The sequence below is a fragment of the Tetrao urogallus genome (genome assembly GCF_951394365.1).
Source record: "Tetrao urogallus genome assembly, chromosome: Z".
Classification (NCBI taxonomy): domain Eukaryota; kingdom Metazoa; phylum Chordata; class Aves; order Galliformes; family Phasianidae; genus Tetrao; species Tetrao urogallus.
Genome location: NC_136816.1, coordinates 40,164,487 through 40,191,660, shown reverse-complemented (window position 1 = coordinate 40,191,660; position 27,174 = coordinate 40,164,487). Strand labels below are relative to the sequence as shown.

At 36.6% G+C, this 27,174-nt stretch overlaps 1 protein-coding gene across 5 annotated transcripts in view; it reads right to left on the bottom strand.

The window, feature by feature from the left end:
- Nucleotides 1–27,174, bottom strand: part of TRPM3 (transient receptor potential cation channel subfamily M member 3) — a gene marked incomplete at both ends in the record, with an annotated part of 364,749 nt that overhangs the window by 86,194 nt on the left and 251,381 nt on the right. For all 5 annotated transcript variants that reach the window (XM_079548514.1, XM_079548516.1, XM_079548517.1 and 2 more), the window contains 2 exons: nucleotides 5,524–5,698; nucleotides 21,781–21,952. In XM_079548514.1, the coding sequence (XP_079404640.1) occupies nucleotides 5,524–5,698; nucleotides 21,781–21,952 (347 nt within the window). The remainder of the gene's footprint in view (nucleotides 1–5,523; nucleotides 5,699–21,780; nucleotides 21,953–27,174) is intronic.

Genomic DNA, 27,174 nt, shown 5'->3' with positions numbered 1-27,174 from the left:
TTTTTCACTTGTTTTTTTTTAATTATTCTTTTGTTCATGATAAGGAAAATATATCCATAAAATATCAATGTGATGTGAAAACTGCTCCCTGCTGTCCTCTATGGAAAGCTGAAGGGATTTTCTGTTTTAATTATGGTTAGCACTGTAAACAATCACACCATATGTTAGAAACATGACCAGAGTTTCTGCTGTGTTTTTTTTTTAAACTGGAACTGAAAATAAGATGCAGTAGTGCATGGACCCCATTGGACAGATTAAATTTCTTATACCTTCTAAATCCACATATTTTGTATAGCATTGTAATGAGAAGAGACAGAAGATAAATGTAATTATTCCTTCATTCTATTCAAATGGGGACAATATCTGGGTGTTTTCAGAAGGAATCAGTGTTACTTGCAGCTCTCCATTTGTGTGGTGGTTCTTCTACACCATTTTTCACTGACTGTGTTTATTGAATGATTGGCCTTTAATCTGAGAGATGGTTGTGTTTCAGCAGAAAAATGACCTGCTTCTATCCAGTTTTGATCTGTAAGGAGCTTTAATACAAGAGAACATTAATGATACGAAAGTGTGCAGTGTGAAATTTTTTTTACAAAGTAACTCAGATGCAACAGTACACATCATGAGGGACACAGAAGAGTCACACTGTACTTCCATTATGATCCTTTATGCTTAAAGCATCCCAACATTTTCTCTACTCTCTATTAGAAAGAAAGATATTTATGTCACATATTTCAGTTATGAAGCCTAAAAGCTATGCCACAGTGAAACAGATCAATCCAAACACAAGATTTAATGATTCTCTTGTGAGGCTGCTCATTTAAAATAGAAAGAATCTTTTATCTGTTTCCCTGTGAACATTTGGCAAGAAGTACATTTTTGTGGCATTGAACTGAATTCCTTTAGGGTTTTATACTTGCAAGAGTAGAGCTGATGAGTAGTTAATATGCTGTAAACTCAGCTGGGAGACTACATTTGAATACTGCAAGTAATTCCCATTCTGTAAGGAAATATTTGCCTAAGAAGTGATACAGTTTTAACCTAGTGTTTCATTTCTCTCCTTTTAAATTCAGCATTTAATTTAAAAAATCCTTGAAGATTAAAAACTACTACTACTACTGAATGATTCTATAAATAATTACACTGCCATTGTTTTACTTCCAGTTTGTGAAATAAAAAAAAGTAAAATGAGAAGGCATGCTTCATTGTGCATTCAAAAATATTTTGGCTTTATGTGAAGGATAGTTATTAACTACTGGGACACTCTCTTATATAGTATGGGGGCTTTGTAGGGGGCAAATTTTGGTGCTTATGAACTATTTCTATTTTCCTGACCTTCAGAGAACTTCAACACATTTTCAGTGTTTGAAAATTTGAGAAATCGAGTTTTTCGGGGGCTGCAGAATTTGACCTTTAAATTAGTGAAAACACCAAGAAGTAGCCAAAAAAATCTTCCAAGTCATATCAAAGGGAAGCCTGCAATTGAGCCTTCCTTTAGATTTTCTACTGCATATAATTTGTTTGTAGTTAAGATGTAAAACGTACTGGGAACTCACTAGGTTTATTTGCTTGTAATGATAAAATGATCTGAAAAAATACAGCTCTTAAACACTCTGTTCAGTGCTTTTCAGACCAAGGTAACATGCAAATGTTGGTATTACACTTAAAGTAAACTTAAAAAACATTTTGCACTATTACTGTATGACTGGTATCCATAATGCTCAAATCTCAGTTCAGTGGAAACTTTCTATCTGCCTTGGCTTCCCCTTGAAATTTTGATGGACTTTTTCTGAGAGATGTGAGACACATTTATTTTAAGGTGTGCATCATTGTTCTTAGCACATCATGAAGTCACAGGAGCATCTCCTGCAAGTCAAGGCAGGCGCAGTGATCTGTGCTGTTCTGGCAGCCTCATTCCACTGAAACCCAAAGAAGTCTTGCTTGTAGCTACAATAGGCATCCAATGTCAGCCTTAGGCTTGTGACATTTCCAGCTCTTCAGAAGGAAAGCCTATTATCAGTCTTGAAAACAATGTAGACCCAGCTTTCTCTCTCTTGTCTGCTCAAGGATGTGCAGACATTGACAAAGGGATACTGTGCCACTAGTCATATTCTGCTAAGTAAAATTAGTTAGAAAGGATAAACAATGAAGAGGGAAAGCAGGCACACCAGAACTCTGCGCGATCCAATAGAAAGGGCCTTCTGGGCAGATGAGCAATTGCCCAACATTTAGGGATCTTTCTGAAAGGGTGGATTGGTGTTGCACTGATGGAAACTCAAGCAAAGAGCTATATTTTATCCTTCTTCACCTCCAGATGCAGTTCTGTGATGCCTTGAAACAAGTTTGCAAATAAACTTACAAATGTACAGACATGCTTAGTACACATATACATGCATACATACTGTATATGCAGAGAATGATTCCATTTCTTGTCTGCAGTGAATAAAATTTTAAGGTAGTGAAAAAAACTGTGATAATATCAGCGCCCAAGGGCTGAGTCTGCTGCTACCATGAATGATGTGGGTTTTGAATGCTTTAGATCAGATATCTAGTGCACAGCAGTGAGAAGATATGCTGGGTCTTGAAGAAGACTGATTTGGAGCCAGCAGCCAGAATTAAAATAGACTTCTGATTGCAAAGAGGACTGCAGAATTAAATTCTGGACACAAATTGGATGTGCTGCATTCATTTAGTGTGTATTAGACACAGTTCTGTGTAACCTACTTAGATTCTATCTGAAAGAAAAAGCTAGTAGCTACAGTCAGTGAATGTCCCAATTATTCCATATTCTCCTCACACTTCTAATCACTTTTCAAATCTAGGTTAATGTAAGCAGAGAGGAGAGAGTGGAGAGACATACTCAATTTGCACACGAACTGCAATGTATTTGAAAATTTTATAGAAATTTTCAGATTAGAAAATTTTTATGAATATACATATTATTGGTGTTTTGCTTTTGGTATTCTTGAGAATATAATTGCACTCAAGAGTGATGTTTTCAGAAGTGGGGCAAGTACACAGAAATTGCTTTAGAGATTTTCTAGCTTGTGCACTATATTAAGAGCAGAGTGAACAGAAACAAAAAGGCTCTATTGCAGGAATCACCTGAAACAACCACAACAGAAACAGGACCTATGGCAAGTGAGAATAATATCTTTAATGAAGCAGGATTTGAGTATCTCAGGTAATAAATGGTTTGCTTGCTCTACTTCTAGCAGCCAATATTTGTTTCACTTGTTTTTCTTACAGGTCAGAGTTTGTGATGATGAAATAAATTGCATTCATTCTGTTATAGCTGTATTATTTTTTCATTATGACATCAGAACACAGACATGGTATACAGAAACTGCATAGGTTCACATCACACAAGGAGATAACAGGTATTTGAGTAAGGTTACATTAAATATATTAGTAGAAAGAGCATGGAAAACAGAGAAGATTTCTCACAGATTCAGATGAAAACTAATCTGCTTCCAGTGCATGAACCTGATTACAAAACTTTTTAATATTAGTGGAAAATATTTCACTTTCATTGGGAGCTTTAGGTTGAAGAAGTTCATAATCACATTAGTTTTCAAGCAATGCAATATTGTTTGGTCTAGATCTTAATGTTTATGTATTTATGTTTCATTATTCACATAACTATTGTGGGTGTGAATACATATCTTTACTAATACATATCTAACACTCACAAAAAAAAGATCCCCTTCTCACTGAATCTTGATCAGCTTAATGCAGCTAATTAGAGAAGTAGCATGAAATAGCTTCTAGTAATTAGAATCTGAGGGGGACTTGGTGCCACTTTTATGTTTTGTCCTAAAATTATTAAATTTTCTCTTGTTTCCTTTTTCTTACTGTGAGCAGTAATCTCTGGGTTCTGCTCTGGAAACTTCTGGGGACAAGGTCAGGTTCATCAGAGACGCCTTCTGAGGATATCTGTTGCTCCAAGTAAAGACGCATTAAGGGAGTCCACAAGGGTGTGGGGCTAAGGCAGTTGTAGATTATAACCACTAAAATGGGCTACTGCTGACCCACGGTGTCTGAAAATTTTGTTTCAGCTACCCCCTGCTACTGTATGTGGAGTGTCAAGCACCTGTTTGGCCAGTGCCTAGGAGGGGTCTAAATGGGGCCTAGGGCAAGAACATAGCTCCCAGAGTACTGCCAGTAGACACAGCACTGTGTCCAGTAGGTTGTAAAGAAGACTGCCCAGGTGAATCTGTGCCAGAACAAACAGTCTCCAGTATGGTAGAGACGAACTCGGTTTCCCCATCAGGTCCTGAAAGCAGCTGCCCCTGCCAGGGCAGAAGTTTTCATGCAGCAAGAAGTTCAAAGTACTGCAGCTCGGGAGAAACAGCCCCAGGTAGCTGTACATGCTGGAGGCCTCCCAGATGAAAAGGAGCCTAGCAGAAAAGGTTCTGGGGGTCCTGGTGGTCACCAAACTGACCATGAGCCAGAAATGTGTCTTTGCAGACAACATGAACATTGTTCTGGGCTGCATTAGGAGGACTCCTGCCAGCAGGTCAAAGTAAAAGGGTTCCTACTACTCGGAACTAGTGAGACTAATCCTGGAGTGGTGGGTCTAGATCACAGATGTCTAGAACAAGAGAGACACAGGCATACTTCAGTGTCCAGTGAAGAGACAAGAAACTGATGAGGGGACTGGAGCAGCTCTACTCTGAGCATAAGCTTTGAGAGTTGGGACAGTTAAGCCTAGAGAAGTGAAGGCTCAAGGTGATCTGGACTACAAAGAGAAGGTGCAGAGAAGATGAACCAGACTTTTTTCAGTGGCACTCTATGACTGTACAAGATGCAGTGGGAACCAACTGAGACATAGAAGGCTTCCACTGAATATCTGGAAATATTTTGAGGGTGATGGAGTACTGACACATGTTACCCATGTTACCCAGAGAATAGTGGAACCTTCATCTTCAGAGATGTTCCAGAGCTGTCTGGACATGGTCATGGACAACTGCATGATCAGGGGATTGGACCAGATGACTTCTAGAGGTCACTTTCAGCCTCAACCACTGTGACTGCAGATGTATTTATGGGGCAGGGGAGAAAAAAAAAACAGAAAATGACAAAACAAAACAAAACAAAACAAAGTTCAGGCATAACATGCACGTTAGAAAGTATGAAACATATTTTAAGCTTCATTCAGCAAAAACACACTCAAATTGTCTATAATAAGTGTTAAATACTATCCTTGCTGCACTTTGAGTCTGCAATGAAAAGTGGGACAGTGTGAATGCAGTTGTGTGAGTACAAGCAGATGTGTAGAATTATGCCCAAAGGGCAGTGCAAACACAAACTAGATTATATGAACATTTGGTATTTACATGCTGATTTATGTAGGACTGAATGAAACGTGAGGACTGTAGTACACTGTTACAGAACTTTAAATAAAATGAAAATATGCACTTTCTGTGAATCTTTTCACCTGCAACTTCAAGATAATATGTTGCACTTGTCCACATGGTATATCTCATGGCACATAGCTATCTGAACTAGCGAACAACTTACCCTCCTTCTTCAGAGTATTTGTGACCAAAGGCAAGTATGTCAGATGCCCGACCACTGCCATCACATATCACAACAGGAATAGGAGGAGTGTCTCGCAGGTACTCCAGAACGATAGAGATAACATTGGGACCTCCTTCCACAATGAGGGCCACCACTGGAACTCCTTGACCAATTCCTGGAGTAAGAGAAAGAAAGAAAGAAAGAAACAAAAACAACAAAACAAAACAAAACAAAAAAGCAAAGCCAGCAAAGCAAACAAAACAATGGAAGACGAAAAAAAAAAATCAAGCTGAAATTACTGGATAGTGACTATATAGTGTCACATTTGAGAAAATGCCATTCAGAAAATCATAGCTTTTAAGGTCAGTAGGGATTACTGTACTCATCTGGTCTGTTCCATTGCATAGAATTATCTTTCAAATGCCATATTCATGGTTGAAATAGACCACACATATTTTACAGAATCAAATCTTGGTTTGAAAGCACAGAGAAGTTACCACAATTCTTCCTAATATGCTTGAATCATAACACAGCAGCTCACTTGTAATCTAGATTTTGCATGATATTAGTTTCCAATCATTGGTTCTTTCTGTAGTAGTTTTGAAAACACCTCTACCATGGTATTTCCTTCCTGGATGCATTTGAAGGTTGCAGCTGGATAGCCACGTAACCCTCACTTAGACAAGCTGAAAATACTTGTTGCAAGCCAGTGGAATGCTTGTTTTCTAATCCTAGCTGGTTGTACAGTCTTTGAAATCTCTCCTACTTGTGAAGCACGTTCTCTGAGCTGCAGATCACATGCTGGACAGTGCTACTGAGAGTTGAGCTAGTGCTTAACTAGAGGAGAAACGTACTTATTTTCAAAACTTGTATTATAATTAGGTGAGCCTCTTCTGAAAAAGTTGCCATGAAAGTCTTCAGGATTTAGAGAAAGACAATTTGACACCAGGCTGATGTTTAGGTGACTAACAAACTCTTATGTTTGCCACTTCCTGACAAAACAGGGACATCTCAAAGGACTCAGGCAGTAGAACTAGCTGAGTTTTCTACTAGCTTTTCTTGTGAATACAAAGACTATCTTTTCTTTTAGACTAACTTTTCCTGAGTATAACTATATGCATTCTCCACTGTATTTTGATATTTACTTGAAAAATAGAGTCCTTCAACCTGCCAATAGTTAGGTAGGCAAGTACGTAACTATATGGTGCTAGACAACCTGCTTTAAGTGCCCCTGCTTAAGCAGGAGGTTGGATCTGATGATCCAGAGGTCCCTTCCAATCTCAACTAGTCTGTGATTCTGTGATTCCATAGTTCCAGCAGTCTGTGAAAGATCACAGCAGTAATATTCTCCAGTGAAACACTGTTTATTCTAAAATTCCAGATTATTTTCCTTAGGAAAGGACAATGCATTATAGCTAATAGCAAAGCATTGACCACAGGTGTTGTTTTCCAAACAAATAGAAAGGCAAATCATTTTCAAAGATCTAGATGCTTTTCTGTTTCAGAGAAAGAGTAAACAAGATATCATTCAGCTTTGTAGAGAAAAACTCATAATCTTTTAAATATCTATAAAATTGTGGTTACATGGAGGATTGCTATTGAGTGTGCTCAGTTTGCTCTTCTTTTTTGTGGCATTTTTTGCATGAATTTCGGTTGTAGCAAATCATTTGCCTTTCTTTTGGAAGGAGAAAGAACTTTGTTGCCTAGCAGTATGTACATTCAGACTTGAGAATGCTGAATATTGTATAAACACTACAAGGTTTATCACTGGATTAACTACATTCGTTTCAAGACAGAAAAAAATGATGAAAATCAAAGGTCTGTCTACTCAAGTATAGTCACATTTTTTTAATTTTATGTTATTGAAAATAGTTCAAGAGCCAGCAAGAATATTTTTCTCAAACTTTCAAAGGAAAAATCCAACCTGTATTCAAGAGCAGATGCAAAGCACCTCTCGCAAAGTTGCATATTACTATTTCTCATTTAATAAGATCTCCTTGTCATACTTTGAATTCCTATTCTGCCTGCTATAAATACAAAAAGAAAGGCAGTCTCTCACGACCTAACAAATAGAAAACAGAGAGAACAGCATTTTTATTTCCATTTCATACACTGATTCATCCAAGAAGAAGAAATAGTAAAGAAGATCTGGGAGTTAAGATCGATTCTTGGAGGCTCATTCCTATTTTAAGTTCTAAAACAAAAACTTTTATTTAGTGAATTGCAAGCATAGATTTTTGCAGAGTAAATTGGTGTTTCACAGAGTCAGTTATTATGTATATGGTTGGAGTAATATTGTAAATTAAACTGCAATATCATGCAAAAGATTTATACAATCAACCTAAAGGCTCATTAGTGTGTTATTGCTATTATGACCAGCAACAGAGTCACTGAGGTGCTTTCTGGCAATTGTGATTCCATGCAGGTATGTACATATCAGAACATTCATTCTGATGTGCACCGCTGGCAATATCTAAGCACTAATGTTATTATTCAGAAAAATAATCCTATTTTTCTCTTGACACAGCAGTGCTGCATGAATTTGTAAGTTAAAACAATCAACTGGAAGAAATGAATGAATTTGGAATTGGAAGCAAGAAAATACTCTGCATAATGACTGTGTAGTGTGAAAAGAGATTTTAAAAAATCTGTTTTGCACAAGGCTGACATTATTTTCCCATTTCTTGGAAAACTATTAATATTTTATAACGTGAGTATATTTATAAATAATCTATAGCAGTCTTATAAATTATTACTAGTCCTTTCTATGTAGAGCTAAACATGAGTTATCCACTGCTATCTAGACCAACAAATTAATAAAATGCCTCATTTACTACAAAATGCATTTACTACTCATGTATGCAAGTGTGCTTATAAGAATAACTGTGATACATAGAAGGTTATGCCTACTTATAAGTAGTGCAGAGATCTATGCAAAAAAGCTTGAGGCTCTAGACAGACATCAAGACAGAAATTTGATTTCTAACTTGCTTATGTCCTGAAAGAGGTTTACCATTTGTGGGCAATGGCTGTATTTCTATCTGCAAAATTCTTTCAAATGCTTTTGAATAGGGTAAACACAATGCTCCTTTTTTAATCATCTGCCAAGCCATAAAAAAAAAAAATCCAAGAATTTAAAAATTTAAGTCAACAGATATGCATATGATAACATGCCTCCAAGTGCTTGCAGCTGTACAGTGCTCTCAGAGGCATGCATATAAACCATACTGCACAGATAGCTTGCAATGACCATATATACCTGAAAATGAAGCCTTTATGCTCATTTATGTGAGACTGAAAAACTAATTTGCGTGCAAAACCTGACAATTTTAAAACTGTCCTATAATACACAGTTTTATTTAATAAGGGTCTTTATTTTTTTCTAGATTTTCCTGCCTTCTTGCTCCACTTTATAAATAAATCTTTAGGTTGTTCCAGCAAATAGAATATGTTCCTTTATTAAAATAAATGAATCTCTCAGTAATATTAAGAAGAAATTCTCTCTGATCTTTACTCTTTTAACTCCTGTTATTCTGGACAACAGTTTCCTTTGTACATATGACAAGAGGAGCCTCATGACATTCATACCTCTGGAGTAAAAAAACTGCCTGAATTCCAGGGTTGTTCTTTCATCCTGCATTGATGTCTCCCCCTTGGTAAAATGCTGCTTTTGCTAGTCTGCAAGTGCTTGTGTTATTCTGAGGCATGACCCAATCTCACCCTTGTCTGCAGTCTGATCTAGAATTTATAGGCCCAGATTGTGGTGAAGAGCTGGCCTAAGTATTAGTCAAATGTAACAGCAAACATGAAGGCAAATAGTCAGCACAGCAAAGTAAGTAGGAATGTATTTTCCTTTGATGTACTGGAAGTAATCATCCCTGGCCTTACAGACACTGTATCTCTTATACACATTCACACAGAACTACCGGATATGATGAGCAGAATGGGAAACTTCAAAAATATAAGGGTTTAAAATGGTAATCAACTTATATTTGAGGTAAAACTTGGATCCAGAAATGTGTCTGATCCTAACAAAATGCACTCTGAGCACATGCACTACAACTCTGTTATAGACAGGTGTCCTGATACTCACATAATCTGTCGAGCACTGAACTGTTTATCTGATTTTGGATCTCTTTCTACAGCTGTTTTAAATATAAGACAAAATTAACTGCATTTGATTGTCATGTGGATGAATACTTACTACTTGAAAAGAAAAATCCATTAAAAGTTCATGAAAATACCTATTTACACATGCAATTCTAACTAGGAACATAAATAAAAAATTAACCCAGCAACCACGGGTCTCTAATCCTAAAACTAGTGCCAGCATAACAAATCCTCAACAACATCAAATAGATGATGTGTTTCCAGCAAACAGACTACTTATGTGACAGATGAGGTTTCAGTTCAAGACTTTTCAATGCAAGGAATGTTTTTCAGTGACATTAGTGGAAATTCAGTTTAATTCTGAATGGAAGACTCATCAAGTACTGTGAAGCTCAACAAAAATATCCATGTGTTCAGGGACTTCTTGACAATTTTGAACTAATTTTTTTAAAATCTGATCTTAAATTAAGCCTAAATATGTCAGAGGAAGTATGATTTTTTACTGAAAATCAACTAATAACCTTTAATAATTTATATCTGAAACAGAAAAATAAGATCTCTTATTTTTTGCACTGTTTTAGGCTTTTGGAACCTTGAAACTCAAGTTGGAACCTCTTTTCTGGGAACTTACATAAAGAAAATTAAACAAAGTACTCAGTTCTACAAAGAAATCAATCTTGGAAGGTTAACATCTTGCCCCTACTTCATGAGGCCAGCAGAGTATGCAACACTGTGTTGCATCAACAAAGATGAAAGAAACACTCCACATGAAACTCGTGGTTCTCAGAAGCATGTTGGACCAAGTATTCGCACAGTGCTTGGACATCACAGTGAGAGGTACTTACACAGAGTAGATAAGCAATTAAATATACTCTGGAATTTTAATGAGCAGGAGTCTACTCGGCATGAGCTTAGGAGTTTGAGGGAAGTAATTTTAAATTTCTGAACTAATATTTGCCTTACAGAAACACTGAGTCAACAGATACTGTTTTTCTTTCACTTGTTAATAGCGTGTCTAACCACGGGGTAAATACTGTTTAAACAGATTTAAAATGGTATTGGATTTTAAAGTCTTTTAAAAGCTTGCCCATATAAACAAATATGCCTTTCTCACCTTTAGACTTCTCTGTGGCACTGTGTATGGCCCTAATTGCCTCAAAAAGCTTCAGTGATAACAGAGAACATCCTGAAATAATTCACATCCTTCCTTTTAGATTAGTCTTAAAGCATAGTTACAGGTTTTTTTTTTTTTCCTTTTTTTTTTTTTCAGGCTACAGTTTTCAGCTTTCAGGCCCTCTGAAAGGCCTGAAATGCCTCTAAAAGTATATGAAACAATTTGGGCTAAAACATCAATATAAGAAAGATCACCTACATTATACAAAGATCTACTTCTCCCATCTCCATAAATCACAGAAGCAGTTCTTAACCCTTAGGTCTCCAAGCACCATTAGTTTAAAGAGCCTTTCAATGTTTAAATCTATGCATAAGATAGACTCTAGCAATTTTTTGAGTTTGCCCCTCCTCTATCTGCTCCCTCCCACAATTAGATTATTAGCTATTAAATGAACACAACTGGAAAAAAAAGAGTGTAGCCTTCACAGGATAATAGAGAGGGATACTGGATCTTACTATGCAGAGAGGCACAAACATCCCTTAGCTGCTATACCGAACTCAAACTTAATTTCACATAGCTGCTCTTCTTACAGTGGCTCTCCTTTTCCCCCACCACTTATTTCTGGTATCCTCCCCAGGTGTTTACTTATTCCTGTTATGGTAAAGATGAGACAGATTTCATTTAATTGTCAAAAAGACAATACTGAGAACACATACAATTAAAGACTATCATTTTTTTTCTATTTTCAAAGAACACAAATTTGTAAAATTCTACCCGCTTCCACACAACTGTAACAAATTTTTATTTTAATAAATTAATAGATCTTCCACTTGTCTGGAGATTCATTACATATCCTATGTCTAGAGAAATCAAAGTAACCTAGTAAGCCAATACAACAAATTCTGAGAATATTTGATATCTTTCTCAGATTCATGGAACTAAAGGATTATGTGTAAAAGTGTAAACAGAACCACTGTTAACAAAGGAAAGTTCAGGAGCTTTCATTTATTTTTGCTTTTCAATTTATGTTTTGTCTCTTCTTCAGCCACAGTCTCATCAGTCTCATTCACTTTTTCATGCTTCCCAAACATATTTTAAAATAACTAATACAAATTTTATTTTGTTCAGCTTTATGGTTTCCTTTGTAGTTTGCACTCATTCTCTTTGTTTTCCTTGTTTTGGTCACTTCCATTTTATGTTACCATTCTAATGTTCTTTTTGGCATCCCTGTCACATTTTCATCTTTTCTCTGTTTCTCTGTGTGAAATACATTATCCCCTTTTATCTCCTCTATTTTTAATTCTCCTCTTTACTGAGAATATGATCTCATTTGTCCCAGTCTGTTCTTCTTTCTCTTCTGCCCTCATTTCACTTCTTTCATTTTCAATTGTCCAGTATTCCTTCCTCATTGATCTAAACATACTTTGTGATATATATGTGACATCCCATGCTGAGCTAGATTTCAGAGAATTATTAGATAGGATACTTTTTAGGTTTCCTCCTCTAAATTTCAGTACCTCATAAATAGTGGGAAACATGTTCCTTGTGCAATATTAGCCATTTTGGAGTGGTAAGCAAGCCAAAGTGGAACAAAACCAAACACTGTCATTGTTATCTATCAACCTAGCAGATGTGGCATTGACAGACAATGTCAATTCTAATTTATTAAAATAATGTCCAACATCTGGACCATACCTTCATTTACTATGGGCTTGATTCTTAAAACAGACAATAAAATAGAAATATTAAAAAATGATGTAAAAATTGTGATTATTTATTTCCCTTTCCATTCTGTCTTTGCAAAATGACAGAAAGCTTAGTAAAAACAGGCAAGACATAGTGAAACTAAACCTTCAGATTTCTGAGCCTCACCAGCCCAAAACAACCAATTTGGTTACTTGCTGCTTTTTTGCAGGATGGCAATAAATATTTCAAAGCTCGCATTAAGTTCAAAGATTTAGAAGTAATTACAATAATATCAATGGTTCCAATCAAAATATACCACATCTGTTATAGAAGCCAAATGTTCATTAGGCCAGTACTACAGGATCTAATTTGTTTTGCTCTTCTAGGAGCTCATCAGCTATAGGTAAGGGCCTACATGACTCAAGAACAATTGCAATTTCAGTACTTTTCACATTGTCTTCTCTTCCCTCAAACTTCCCATGGTTCCCTTGGATATAAGCACCATGTCTAAAAAAATAATACAGCAGCATAACCAAATTTTTCACTATGTCAGATTACACACTGGGTAGTTTTCCTCATTCTATTTTGCACATAAGTCTGTATACTGGACAACATATAATCTCAGAAAACTCTGCTTTCACTCTTGTTCTGGAAAATGAATAGCAGAAATTTCGTTTTTTGCTTAGTTCAGTGTCTTTGTTCTGCTAATTGCAACAAGTTCAGTGAGTCTAAAATCTCTGAACATTGTAAAACTGAAAAGATCAATTTGCTCTTGCTTGTATATCAATCACATGAGAACACACGTTTTCAATAAACACGCTGAATATCAAATCTGCGAGACGATCATACAGATCCTCTTGTACTCTATCACTGATTATGTATCTGTGCCTCAAGAATAGCTTTTTACTGGTATGTGTTTTCTCAGACCTTTTTGAAATATTTTTGGCTCCTGTAGTGCCATGATCTACCAACATTAAACGTTCAATGAAAAAGGCTCATTTTTCTGACATCCAACAAACCTCAAACCAGTAAATCTTCAGAGTTCTGAGGTTTCCTCAGATTTCACCAGTCTAATTTACAGCAACCTCCCTCCCCCGGAAGGAAGTTTGTACCTACATCTTTCTAGCTGTGAAGTTATGGAAATGCATTTAGAGCTGAACAGAATGTGAAGGAAAAATCTGAAACAAATGAGAATTCCAATGTATTTGATGATGGTGCAATGGTCAGAGAAGATGCCAGTGATGACAGTTGAACGTCCCTTTGCCTTCCCAGCCCCCTTCATATATTCTCAGGCATAGGATGACAAAGGGAAGTCCACGGGTCACATGAACAGACACTGTTGACACATTACCCTCTCCAAATTGCCTCATTTATCCAATCAAGCTACCCAAAATTTTGATCAGTTCCTTACCAAGGAGTAGTCTCTTCTCACAAAACTCCCAGAACCAAGGGTGGTGTCTACCGACTCAATAAAGAATGACACGAGGCATTAGCAAAACTGCAGTAGGGAATTTTTTTTTTTTTTTTTAATATTGCTTTCACATGAAGATGAAGCATAATGTTAAGTGTACAAGTCTGTGAGGCTACATGATATGCACCCTAGGGTTCTGAAGAAATCAACTGATGTGGTTGTTAAGCCACTCTCCAGCATATTTGAAAAATCATGGCTGCTGGGAGAAGTCCTTGGTGACTGGAAAAGGGAAAACATCACTCCCATATTCAAGAAAGTGAGAAAGGAAGATCCAAAGAACTACAGGCCACTGTAGTCTGTGCCTGGGAGATCACGGAGCAAATCCTCATGGAAGAAATGCTAACACACATGCAAGATGAGACAGCCAGCACAATTTCACCAAGAGCAGATCTTGTCTGACCAATTTGGCGGCCTTCTACAATGGAATGATGGTATCAGTGGACAAAGGAAGGGCAACTGATGCAGTCTACTTGGACTTGTGCATGACCTTTGACATGGGCCTGCACCATATCCTTATCTCTAAATTGGAGAGACATGGATTTGAAGGCTGGACTATTAGGTGGATAAAGAATTGGTTGAATGGCTCTAGCCAGTGGGTTTTTGTCAATGGCTCTATGTCCAGGAAGAGGTTGGTCACAAGGGGTATTCCTCAGACATCTATCTTGGGACTGATGTTCTTCAACATCTTTATCAATGACATAGACAGAGGGATTGAGTCTACTTTCAGCAAGTTTGCTGACAACACTAAGCCAAGTGGTGCAGTTGACACAAAAGAAGGGAGAAACATAATCCAAAGGGACAAGAACATGCTTGAAAAGTGGGCACCTGAAAATCTAATGAGGTTTAGCAGGGCCAAGTGACCTGGGTATTGTACTTAGGCCAAGGCAATCCCAGATTAAAGTACAGCCTGGGAGAAGAACTCATTGAGAGCAGCCCCGTGGAGAAGGAGTTGGGATTTCTGGTGGATGAAAAGCTGGACATGAGCTCACAGTGTGCTCTTGAAGCCCAGGAGGCCAACTGTATCCTGGGCTGCACCAAAAGAGGAATGTTCAGCAGGATGAGGGAGGAGATTGTCCCCTTCTGCTCTGCCTTTGTGAAGGCTTACCTGGAGTACTGTGTCCAAGCCTGAGGCCCCAGCAAAGGAAGGATGTGAAGCTGTTGGAGTGGGTCCAGAGGAGGGCCATGAAGATGATCAAAGGGCTGGACTACCTCTTCTATGGAAAAAGGTTGAGTTTTGCTTGTTTAGCTTGGAAAAAAGAAGGCTCTGGGAGACCTTACTTCTGCCTTCCAGTACTTGAAGAGGACCTTCAAGCAGGAGGGAGACTCATAGTGACAGAAGAAGGAATAAAGGCTTTAAATAAAAGAAGGTAGATTTAGATTAGATGTTAGATAGAAATTTTTTTTTCTTGGATGTCAGTGAGGCACTGGAACAGGCTGCTCAGAGAGGTTGTGGAAGCCCCATCTCTACAAGTGTTCAAGGCCAGGTTGGATGGGCTCCTAGGCAGCCTGATCTGGTGACTAGCAAGACGTACCCCTAAGGCAGGGGGTTGGAACTAGATGATCTCTGAAGTCACCTCCAACTTTAGCCATTCTATGAATCTATGATCATGTAGGTAACACTTGAAGTATTAATGTCACAGCATAAAAGTAGAAAATGAAAATTAATATTGAGGATCACTGTACGTCTCTGTTGTGTCACATTTAATATAAATGGAAGATTTGCTTCAACACAGTTGTACAGCTTGTCCTTCAAAACCTTGGATAGGTCTACCTATTCCAGGAGGTTGGCCAACTACATTTAAATCAATTGCTTCTGATCGATAATCCATACATGGCTTTGAAGAAGAAATCACTTTGTCCATTTTTCAATTCTGAAAGCTTCATACGTGCTAAAAGAGTGTGCTGATTTAAGAAGTTCATGAAAGATACAAAACAAATCTGTCTACTCAAAACATTCTGATTTTGGGATCCATTTGCAATTAAACCTCAATGAAGGATTTATAAAGGATTTTCCGCTTTATAACAGTTCCTGAAAAAAAACCTAGAAGGTACCTAGTTTTAAGAAGAATAATTTCCACAGTGAAAAATATCACCCTTTCTCCCTCTCCTCCTCCCTACATCCCCCAATAAAAGGCTAGTCTCCTGCCTAGTCGACATTACCCATTCATGTTATCTTCATTCTTCATGATAGTGAAATCCTTCTGCTTTGTCACTGCTTTTTCCTTCCCCAAGGTTATATTTCATGCTGCAAAATGGCATATGCGTAAGTAGTCCAGCCTGACAAGCAAATAAGCCTCTATTAAGTCATTAGAGCAATCAGTAGACCTTTCGCATTTAAATCCTCGAGGGTAGCTGTTAGACCTAATTAGAACACTGTTGCTTCAATGCTTAGGCTCCATCTATTTCTAAAACAAACAAAATCTCTGTCAGATAGAGAATATGTTACCACTACTAGTCTTCTGTTCAAGATGTAAATCTTTTGATAAATGAAGTTTTCAGCATAAGAAAGATGTCTGGAATTTAAAGAAAAATGACACTAGCACAAGATCAATATGCTTTCAAGGCCATTTGTCAGATTTGCAGATACCACACAAACCTCATATTCTGCCATCTGAACCACTATTGAGAACACATTACTCCTTCCACATGCCAAACACAAATTTGATTATTGACGTGTGTACTGATTCTGCTAACAGATGTATGTTCTAAGGAAAATCTGGAAATATTCCTATTAATTCACTACCTCTTTCATGAATACTATTAAATAGGATATATTTGATTATTACATAGGAATAAATTATTTGTAAATACCTTTCTCCACTCCTCCAAGAAGTACACTTATATGAAGGGAAGCTGTGCATTCATGATAGAAATGCTTTGGCAACCAGGCAGAAAGCTCTTTAAAGATTTAAAGCTTTAAAGGTATTTCAGTTAGTAGTAATAACTCAGTTAAACTACAGTTTAGCTGTACATAATTCAGTTAAATGATTCAGTAGAAACTAACCTGTAAAAAGCTCTTAATGTAAACAGCAGTAATGAATGGTGTATTGTGTATCTGGAAACCTTAGTTCAGACTAAAAAAAGTGAAATTTGAGGTACGAAATTTGAAGAGAAATTCTGTAAGCATTAGTATGTAATCTTTGTGTGTAATATGAATTATTTTTATCTTTGACTATAAGAAAGTGTTACTTAATATATTCACAAAATGGGTAAAATTAATTGCACGTCAATCTACTACAGTGACTTTTTGCCTGAAAAAGGGTAAAGCCTTCAGCTCAGGCCTATTACCAGAATACTTTCAAGCCCTCAAAGGCAGAAGGAAATGAATCATATGTAGGATTCTAAAGAAGTAAAAAAACACCCAATATTTTAGAGGAAACATAGAACCCTATTTATTCTGAACAGAAGTTGGTGTTGAAATTTAAGTTTTAGAATGATTTTTGTGAAGAAATAATGTAGGAGCTTGAGGGATGCAAAATAATTTTAGAAGAGTAATAATTAAATATGAGCAGTACAGTACCATGGCAGAAAATCTTTTGAGGACCAAGGCCTATTAAAAATAATCAGTAAGGCTAAATTTATATACAATTTTGAAAAAGACTAATCCTGTATCTGTTTACACAAATCTAAAGGGCATTACAAAGGTGTTAGAGTCAGACTCTTGCTTAGTCCCAGCAAAATAAGATAAAATGGCCATAAATAGCTGTTTGGAAGCTCTTGACATCAAGGAGGATGGGGAAGGTCCCCACACTTTTTGCAGAAGCTCAGATAGATGGTTGAGTACTCATTGTTGGAAGTTTTCAGTCTCAGTTTGACAAAGTTACGGATGAGTTTATGAGCACTGCAGTATAAGCAAAGCATTGTAGCTGGAGTACAGCTGCCATTCACTAAATAAATCTTGAAAAACCATATATTTTGAGTGGAGACATGTTATCATGCTTAAAATTTCTTCACTTTCATCACAAAGTTTTTGCAATATTTTTGAGCTAGAAGTGAGTGAGAATGTGTTTTAATTTCATGTTTTTATGTAAAAATTTTTACAGAGCTGTCAAATTATACACATAATATTGTACAAATAAACTATATGGCTGAGATCATCACAAAAATATTTTTCCTTCTTTGCAGAGTACATTCTAAGACCTTCCTACCTTCAAATTCCAGCTAGAAGTCCAGGACTCAAACACTTGTGTGAAATGAATATGAGAAACATTTCTGATCAGATCAGTTTCAGTATTTACTTTTGAACATGAAACAGTTTTTGAGAAGTTCAACTTACATTTATCATTTCTTATTGCACAATGATTCACTTTGAAACTTCATGCTTCGAGAGAAATGGTGGCTCACTGTAAGCAACAGTTGCTGGGTTGTGTTAAGGTTCTCTTCACTTGTGAAAATAAAGACCTTTTCTAAACGGTGAATTGTCAAAGTGATCTCTAGCTAATGACAGCTGGGTTACTCTACTGGAGCTGCAAACTTAGACTAACCTGCAAATGCACTCTCTGCTTATCTGGGAAGCATTTTTTATTTTTGTGTGAATAGTTTTTGGGGGCAGAATCAGAGCTATAGAAGTGGTAGGTATAAGTTGAGTAGGTAGAGGGAAAAGAGAGATTTCAATAAATAATAACAAATAATAAATAATCTTTCTTTTTCTCTAGTGGTCATAAATTCACAGGGATATGAGCCAAGTTTTTATTATTGTTATTATTATTTAACAGTGACATTCATTCAGTAAATTAGATGCTGCTGAATGACTGCAAGTGATGCCATATGAAAAACAGTCTTTTTAGAATTATGTGGCATATTTACTGGCCTGATTTAAACTCAGTTTTTATAAGAAGGGAGACTGCTACTTTCTTAATCTATTTTAGAGGAATACAGTTTTTCATGTCTTTTATAGGTGAGTAGTAAACTTGAATTTTCTCTTCACGAATAACGCATAATCCCAAACATCTAGAGGAACTATAATTGAATTGAAAAATGGCAAAGTTGAAGCACAGGAAGGGAAATAAAAAGTGACAAGCCTAGCATGTAAAAGTCAGGCAGGCTTAAAAATAAGAAAAAAAATCTGCTTTTAGCACCATTGTCCAAGGACAGGCTGTGAAATAAGAATTCACAAACTTTTTGTTTCAGAATCTGTTCTTTTTTTCTAGTCTATCTATCTATCTATCTATCTATCTATCTATCTATCTATCTATCTATCTATCTACCTATCTATCTATCTATCTATCTATTTATTTATTATCATTAAGGAATAACTGTACTTTCCCAGCTCTCTAGAGAACAAAAGTTTTATGCTGCTAGTGTTTCAACTCCATTTTAATGCTTACCACTGTAAAACAGTAAATAAGGGCATGTGTGCACAGACACACTCCTGTTCAGATGAAGATCTCATTGCAGCACTGACCCTGCACACAAGACCAAGAACCTCTTCTGCTCTGCTAGAACCAAGGGTAAGAAAGGGCATCAAAAACTGACCATCTGTTTGGCTGACCCAAGAGGACAGGTGGTCCTTCTCTCATCCATATGGTCACCTTTCCATTAACTAGAGGCAAAACAGCACTAAATCACCTTCTTTAAAAAGAGAAGAAAGTGAAACGAGGCATAAACAAAGAACTTCCTAATCCTTGCAGTGCTAGTAATTTTGCTTGCTGAAGCTATAATGTCATTCATAACAGAAAACATAAAAATGCTGGATGTCACAGAGACATGCTGTACAAATATCACCTGCAATGCTCCTTGTCAGCAGTTCTTTCACTTTCCTGTTTTTGAAGAATTGTTGAGATCTGAGTATTTTTGTATTTACAAGAGAGTGATTTGGCAGGAAGAGGTTAAATGCTAGAGTCAGTTTACCGCATGGAAAAAGGGAAAAGAAGATACATACTCTTGGGCATGGGGCCCAAGGGGGAAAGGGGGGGGGGGGGGCTGCAAAGAGAAGCCAGAGAAGAGAAAGCCTTCCTTTTTTGAAGGTTTTGGATGAGGTCAAGAGTGCTAATAAGATTTGGAGTTTAGCCACTTTTCAGTGGATAAATGTTTCGTGTAAGTCTGAATTAAGTTAAATCTCTGAAGAGATTTACTTTTTTAATAGGAAGCTTGTCTCAACATCAAAACACTATGTTGTGAACAACACATGCTGACAATTTTCTTATAAACATCCCATTTACAGTACATTTTCCTACAGCTTGACAACATCATATATGCCATATTCAAGTATGACTCTCCTGTTAGCCTAGGCTTAGATCACACTATCTCCACCTGCTAAGAACACTCACAAAGACACAACTTGGAAAACATACACACTTGAGCATACTCACATACTATTGAGAAAAAGAAATTTTACACTGATATCATAAAACTAAAAAGTCTGGACTTCTCTCATTTTGATTTACTGCTGCCTCCAGTCAATTCACACAGTGGTGTTGAAAAATCTAAGTAGAGCACTATTTTAGTTTAAGCAGAGTTGGCATTCATGACACAGAAAGCTTTATCAAGCCCTGCTGAAATGCTAGTTTTTGTGCATCATATTGTGCCTGCCTATAACTCATTATCTTCTGATACCTGAGTAATTATATGCGTTTCCTACTCTTGTTCCAATTTCAAGTATTTGTTTTACAAAAAATATCACCTTTCTTAGCCTCAAAATTGCATGTTTTGAGCATCACAAGCTCTAAAGGGGAGTTTTGAGCAAAAAACTGTATATTGTCACTTTCGAAAAATGAGCTCTGTTTTCATTCCTAAAGGTACATTATGCAGGTACAATGCTGAGGTTTGCCCGGACTGCAGGTCTTTTCCATCCTAAATGAATCCACAATTCTAAAACTGAGAAAGAATTCTACTTGTCAATGGCGCAGCTGAAGATTTCCTCCCTAAGTAAGTCCTAACCTCAGTTTACAGAACTGATCCTTTTCTCTTTTCTAGCACTAAGTTTACACTAAGTAGAAGGAAATAATAATAACAAAACTAAAAATATCTTAAAAGAAGGAAACTTCACATCTAAATTAAGCTTTTGTAACACCACAGAAAGAATAATATCAATATTGAGACATTATATTTTACTTTACCTAATCACTAATCTAAGTGACTTTTTTTTTTTTTTTTTTTTTTTTTTTTTTCATTTTCTGTGAGAAAGAAAAAATACAACTTTGAGAGAAGCCTGCTGCTTCAGTCTGGTAATGACATGGAATGTTCAATCCCAAAATGATCTTTAAAAAAGAGATCAAAGGATCACCTGGCCTTATATTCTGTCTCCGGCTGTAGTCAATGATAGCTGTCTAGGAGTAATAAATATAGTGCAAACACAGAGTAACACTTCACAACTTTACAGGTAACACTCTCTGATTCTAAATATCGATGACTCTGGGTCTGCTTGAGTTGTACAGTCATTTCTCCTTCAACTTTTCTGTGTACTACAGAATTTTATACGTCTGTACATGTATAGACATTCCAAATTTTAAAGATTTTGTTACAAAAAAGCTTTTTGTCACTCTTCTCTCTATCTTTACTAGATTGCCCCAGTGGTCTTTTCCAACCATAATGATTCTATGATTCAGTAATTATTAAATGAAGGGACCAGAATTGCATACAATTTTGAGGAGATGGGTTACCAACCATCTGAGTCAAATCAGAGGAGTTTTGTCAAATACTGTTTGAAACTTATCAGAAACAAATTCATTTATACTTTTGTGCTGCAATCTTGCATACACTACTCCAAAATCAAATTGTATTAGCTTTGTTCATCATTACTTGCTTATCCCTTGCTCATCCATCACATTAGCTAGTAGATAGTGAAATATACATAACTTACTATTTATAATTATTTTTAATGTAATTTTTTAATGTAATTGCAATTATGAAACAGAATAAAGAAAATGTTACTCACGTGTATTTATCTTCTGAAGTGAAATGTGCTTTTCCAGCTGTCTACGAAGTTTCACCTCTGCTCCATATTTGCCAGTAGTGCCATTGTCAGCCAAAATGAAATGTGAATGCATACTGTTGAGTACCGTCAACTTACTCATAGGATTGGACATTGTCTGGTATGGTCGGACCACCTGGAATTTGGAGACAGAGGAAAAAAAAAGTACTAAACAGAAAAGGTCTGTATGAGTTATTGGACACTAGTTGACAAGATGATAAAAACAAAATTGTTTGTGAAAGACTACTGATTTTTTTTACTTGAACACTGCAGTCTTCTTTCTGCAAAATAGAAAATAACATTTGCACTTAAACCTTTCCACTCTTATAGAGTGGGAAATGATGACCTTTTAGATGTAGATATTGCTTAGAGAGTTTCCCACTGTAATCTGTTTCACTGGTATCAGTGGACACTGTTCTGGAAACAAGTCCAACTAATGAATTCCAAAGGTCTATATGACCACATATATATGTATAACTTATATATAATACATGTGATGTACACTCTCTTTGCTCCTGCTTTTCTATAGTGCTTCTATAAATCTTCTTGTCTTCCAACTGAGCTCTTTGATTCTTTCTTCACAGGTCCCAGTAGCGCTATGCCTCTGTTACAGGTCACTGAGAGCCACCAGCACTGGAAGCCCTTCATAGACACTCCAGAATAGGTGAGTGCCACTCTTAAGAGAAGTGTAGACATGACATTACACCATATTTTCAATGTCTTTGGGGAAAAAAAATGATGGTTCTTATCTAGACAGTTAACTGCATTGACAATAACTTCAGAAGTCATAGATTCAATAGAGAATCTGCAAATGTTCCTTTGATTAATCTGTGTCAGAAGAAGTTTTTTTTACATAAGCAGATTAAATTGCTGCAATTCTATCTTATGCATAGCCTCCAGTCAGAACAAAGCTGGTCCATGTTTGGTTTTCAGCTACCTTGGTGGATTTTCAGTGACATGTGTAAGGACACACTAATGTGACTTAAGAATTGCCGTTGTGTAGAGGGTTTATGGCTGATCAGTCAAAGACATTTGCTAGAAATACAGTTCTCCACAGTTTTTATATGTCTTCATTTTGAAAGACAAAATTCCTGGGAATCTGTAAGACGAAGCCCTGGCTAAAGAAATGCTGACCTGGTATGTTATAAAACTTAGCTCTTCTATGCTTCTTCTGCAAGGTATTTTCTTCTCAGTTCTAGCATTGTACTTTAGGGAAATCTAAAAAAATCTTGTCCTATTCAATGTACAAAACTATTTTATTGTATTTTGAGAAGACTACTTGCAGACAGAAATAAATTAACTTACTAATTCCTTTATAAAATTAGATACCATTTTGTTGTTCAAAAGAGTTATCTAATTGAGAAATAATTCTTTATAAAGATCATATGTTAGATATTCTTTGGTAAGAGATCCCTTTCTGTCAGCTTCACTTGCAACTTGTTGCAGTACACTGGTCAACTCATTCATGGCAAGGGAAAATACACAGATATATCCAAAACTGTTGCACAGAGGGTACTCATTAAGCTATCTGTCCTGAAAATGCTCTGAGAAGACAAGAGGGCAGCTGCCAACAGCAAGGCTGTGTGCTCTAAGGCTGCAGGAACAGGTGATATCTTTGGCTCAAGTTTCTTTTGTACTATTTCTTTTGGTATACCATTCATAAAGCATTTATTCTACAAGGCAGTACAGCTTAACATGTATCAGTACGCTGTAAGAAGATGCTTGTTAACTAACTTCTACACACAAAAACCATGTCTCACGTGCTACCATCAGAAAAGAACCAAAGGTTCTTTCTCGCACAAACAAAATCAAGCTGAAACAATACATGCTAAGTAGTTGATACCTGCTCTCTCAAAACAGAGGGGACAAGGCAGCAAGATCTGTCAGAAGAGGAATGACTTAAGTTACCAGTTCATGGTTCAATCACACTAAGGATGGTCAGCTGCTATGAATGTAGTTTTACTGAAGAGTTGTGTTTTTTCCCCAAGAGCTATGGCTCAGGATTTTATATGGTGATAGCTTGACTTGATTTTCTAATGAGCTGCAGCACCAGAGACTCCACATACTGACTTAGTAATGCTCCTTGAGGGCAGAGTAGAAGGTTATGCTTTGGCTTTGTGTTTGATGATTAACTGCAAGGTGAATCTTATTTATAAAATTTATTGATTGGAAAACAAGAATACAATTATTTTCAATTGATCTCTTCACATCATGTATAGTTGAATAGCTGAAAATCCTTTTTTAGTACTGAAGTTCACAAACCACATGATCATGATTAAAGGATAAGCAAATCCTCAGGAAGGCAACAAAATCTTAAGCTTTGAGGTAAACTACTTTACCACAGGACTCAGCAGACTTTCAGTTTCTCACTCTTGCAGTTCCCATACCTTTGTTCTTTCAAATCTCTTATATTTTACAGGCAAGATAAAAGGCTGGAAAAAGTTTAACTTTAATCTCTTCTCATCCTCTTTGCAGTCTGAGAAGAGAGAATAATTTTCATCCTCTTTCCACATGAAGAGGGGGGAATAATGTCCCCTGGCAATTTTTCTGAAGAGTTTAAAGGAAGCACTTATGCTCAAGACAACCCTTCTAAGTATAGGATAACAACTGTGAGAGCAGCATGCTGTGATGCAATAGCCACACTGCTCAAGGTGAGGACTCATTCCTGTGCTGTCAATAGGTGAGGAGGTGGGCCAACTGCAGTGCTCGTCTCTGCCTCCTGAGGAGACAGCAAGCTTGGACTAAAAGCACTAGTACACTTCTTTTACATTTCCCACAGGTACATGATACTGAGCACAGAGACAGTGCCTTCAGGTATCTCAAAAGGGACAATGAGAAAAAATGTAATACAGTAATTAGTGACAGAAGATAAATGAACCAGGTGCTGGGGGCCCTAAGGTGGGGGCCAGTCATTGACATTGGCTGGTAACCCAATGCAGTAAAAGAGACCCAGCTTGTGTCTTGGCCTGTACCACACCTCCTAACGCATTCCTCCATCACTGTTGAAGCATGCATGTGTCATGCTATCCAACACACAAATCTAGATGCAGATAAGGCATTTACAACAAACTCAGTATGTTCAGTGTAATGGTGCAAGAAGAAAGAAAGATGTAAACTTTGCTTCTGAAAGACTGAGCAGCTGTTGTTCAAATTATGCCTTTTGTGATGCCTCACTATTCTGGGGTACCCGAGGGAACAGAACAGTTCTTGGTTTAATTTAAAGGATCCCAGAAGCATCCCTGTCCAAAGCCTGTGTATATGCTACACATATTACTGTCCCCAGCTTTGGCTCAGGCATGCTTCTCACACTGTAGTTTGCAATGAGAGCTGAATCTCTCTTCCCTACATTTTTCCTTAGAGTAATTATTTGGTGGCTCAAACCTGACATGAAAAAGAGACTCTGATGCTTTGACACAAGACAAAAGTCATAGTGAAATGAATTTGTAAATTACTTTTCGTCACTTATAATCTTTTTCCAGAATTCTATTTAACTACAAGTAATGTATTTCTTTAAAAATAATAGAAAAATTATCTACCAAAGTAAGTCAAATCTTGCCTGAGATCTGTAATTTTTACTGTTATTCTGAAATCTGCAGAGTAGTTAAAGCAAAGCTGAATCTTTCTTACACTATAAAACAGAGATGTGTAAAAGAGAAAAGGAAGTCTCATGCTGTTTAAAGGAGTTTCATGCTGTAGGCTAACATTATTATCCAGTCTTACTAAGTAAAAATGAAAGCATGTAGCACCCCCCCCCCCCCCCCCTTAAGCATAAATGAATATTTTTTTTCTGATTTGGATAACCTTTAGTCATCTCAAGGAAGATGGTGTTATTCTGAAAATGAAAGGCACTTGGTTCTGGCACAGTGGTACTCAGCTGAAGTTATTTATAATGAGGTATTTACAGAAGAGATCAGTGAGAAAGGAGTGAGCATAACCTGGTGTGATGGTGAAAGTAAGTCTTTCTCAGTCAGTCTAGCTGTAATACCTAGTAAAGAATCCCAGATCTATAAGCTTTCCACATCAGATGCATTTTCTTCATTTCCAGTTGGCGCTAGACTTGCTGTATAACTACAGACATGCTTTACCCATGTCCACTGTTATAGAAATAAGTGACTTGAATGTTGTGTGGCAATCTCATCTGTAAATTCCAACATAATTCTGAAAAAGCATTCTGTTATTAGGCTGTAACTTTCAATAATTAAGTTTTAAACTTTCAATAATTTCCTGGTGATACACTACAATAAGGAAGGTCCTTGTCTGTCCTGAATAAGCTACCCTGTCTGTTATTGTCCCAGTGATTTTGAGAAGTTCATAACACTTGACTTCAGACAACTTCCCTGTTGTGATGCAGCCTTCCAAAGTGCACATAACCTTCCAGCTTTGAAATGGCCTCCCTGTTCCACCATCCAAATCAATACTGAAAAACTTAAAATATTAGCAAGTAGGGCAGGACTACTGAGATCTGCTGTACTGTTTGAGCACCCTAGAGAAAACTTTGTTGATGACATGCTTTCACACCCAGTTAAAGTTATAAAATCCGACATCTGTGCTGATATAAAAAATGGTGGTTATGAAAGTACAGTTTTTAATAATTCTAGACACAGACTGAGAAAGTCAGATTCTATTTTTTAGCAAGATAAATATGTAGGGTTGGATTCAACTTATGTTTAGTCCAATATAGGCCTTATATGAAAGGAGACCATTTTTACTTTTCATTTTTATGATGTCAACCGTACAAGATAGCAGACTCTTAGTAGCAGAATACTCATCACTTGTGTACTTTTCATTTTCTGCTTTTTTTTTTTTTCCCTTGATGTTCTAAACAAGTCCATAAAGAATATCTGCTAGTGACAATGTTCCCATTGTAAGCATCTGAATTCCAAAGAGTAAAAAGTATAATTTATTCTGGAACATGAAAATGGTTGTATATAAATATGCTATACAATATATGGTAATATTTGGTAGGTGTTATGTATATATATGTAGTAATCTGCTGTGTGAAAGTATTTTTCTTTCTGTTAATACATTTTTGCTTAGATGCAGTACTGTTATTTACTTATGGTACAGGTTTAAAGAGAAAGCTTGTATTTTGCATTGTGTGCTCTTCTGCACAGATTTCAGCTGACCACAGATACTTTCTCTTTATTGGATAGAGCCTTTGATAAAAATTATAAGTATCTACCTTCTCCAGAATCTCTGGTGAGTTTCATTTTGTGCCATGCACTCACTGCTGAGTGCAATTCAAATATCAAAGCAGAAATATGGGAAGAGAAACACAATAACTCACAAATGAAATGCACAAAAAAAGGCAGAAAAATTATGAATTTCCTCTTATGTTGACCTGCTGAATCTATAGAA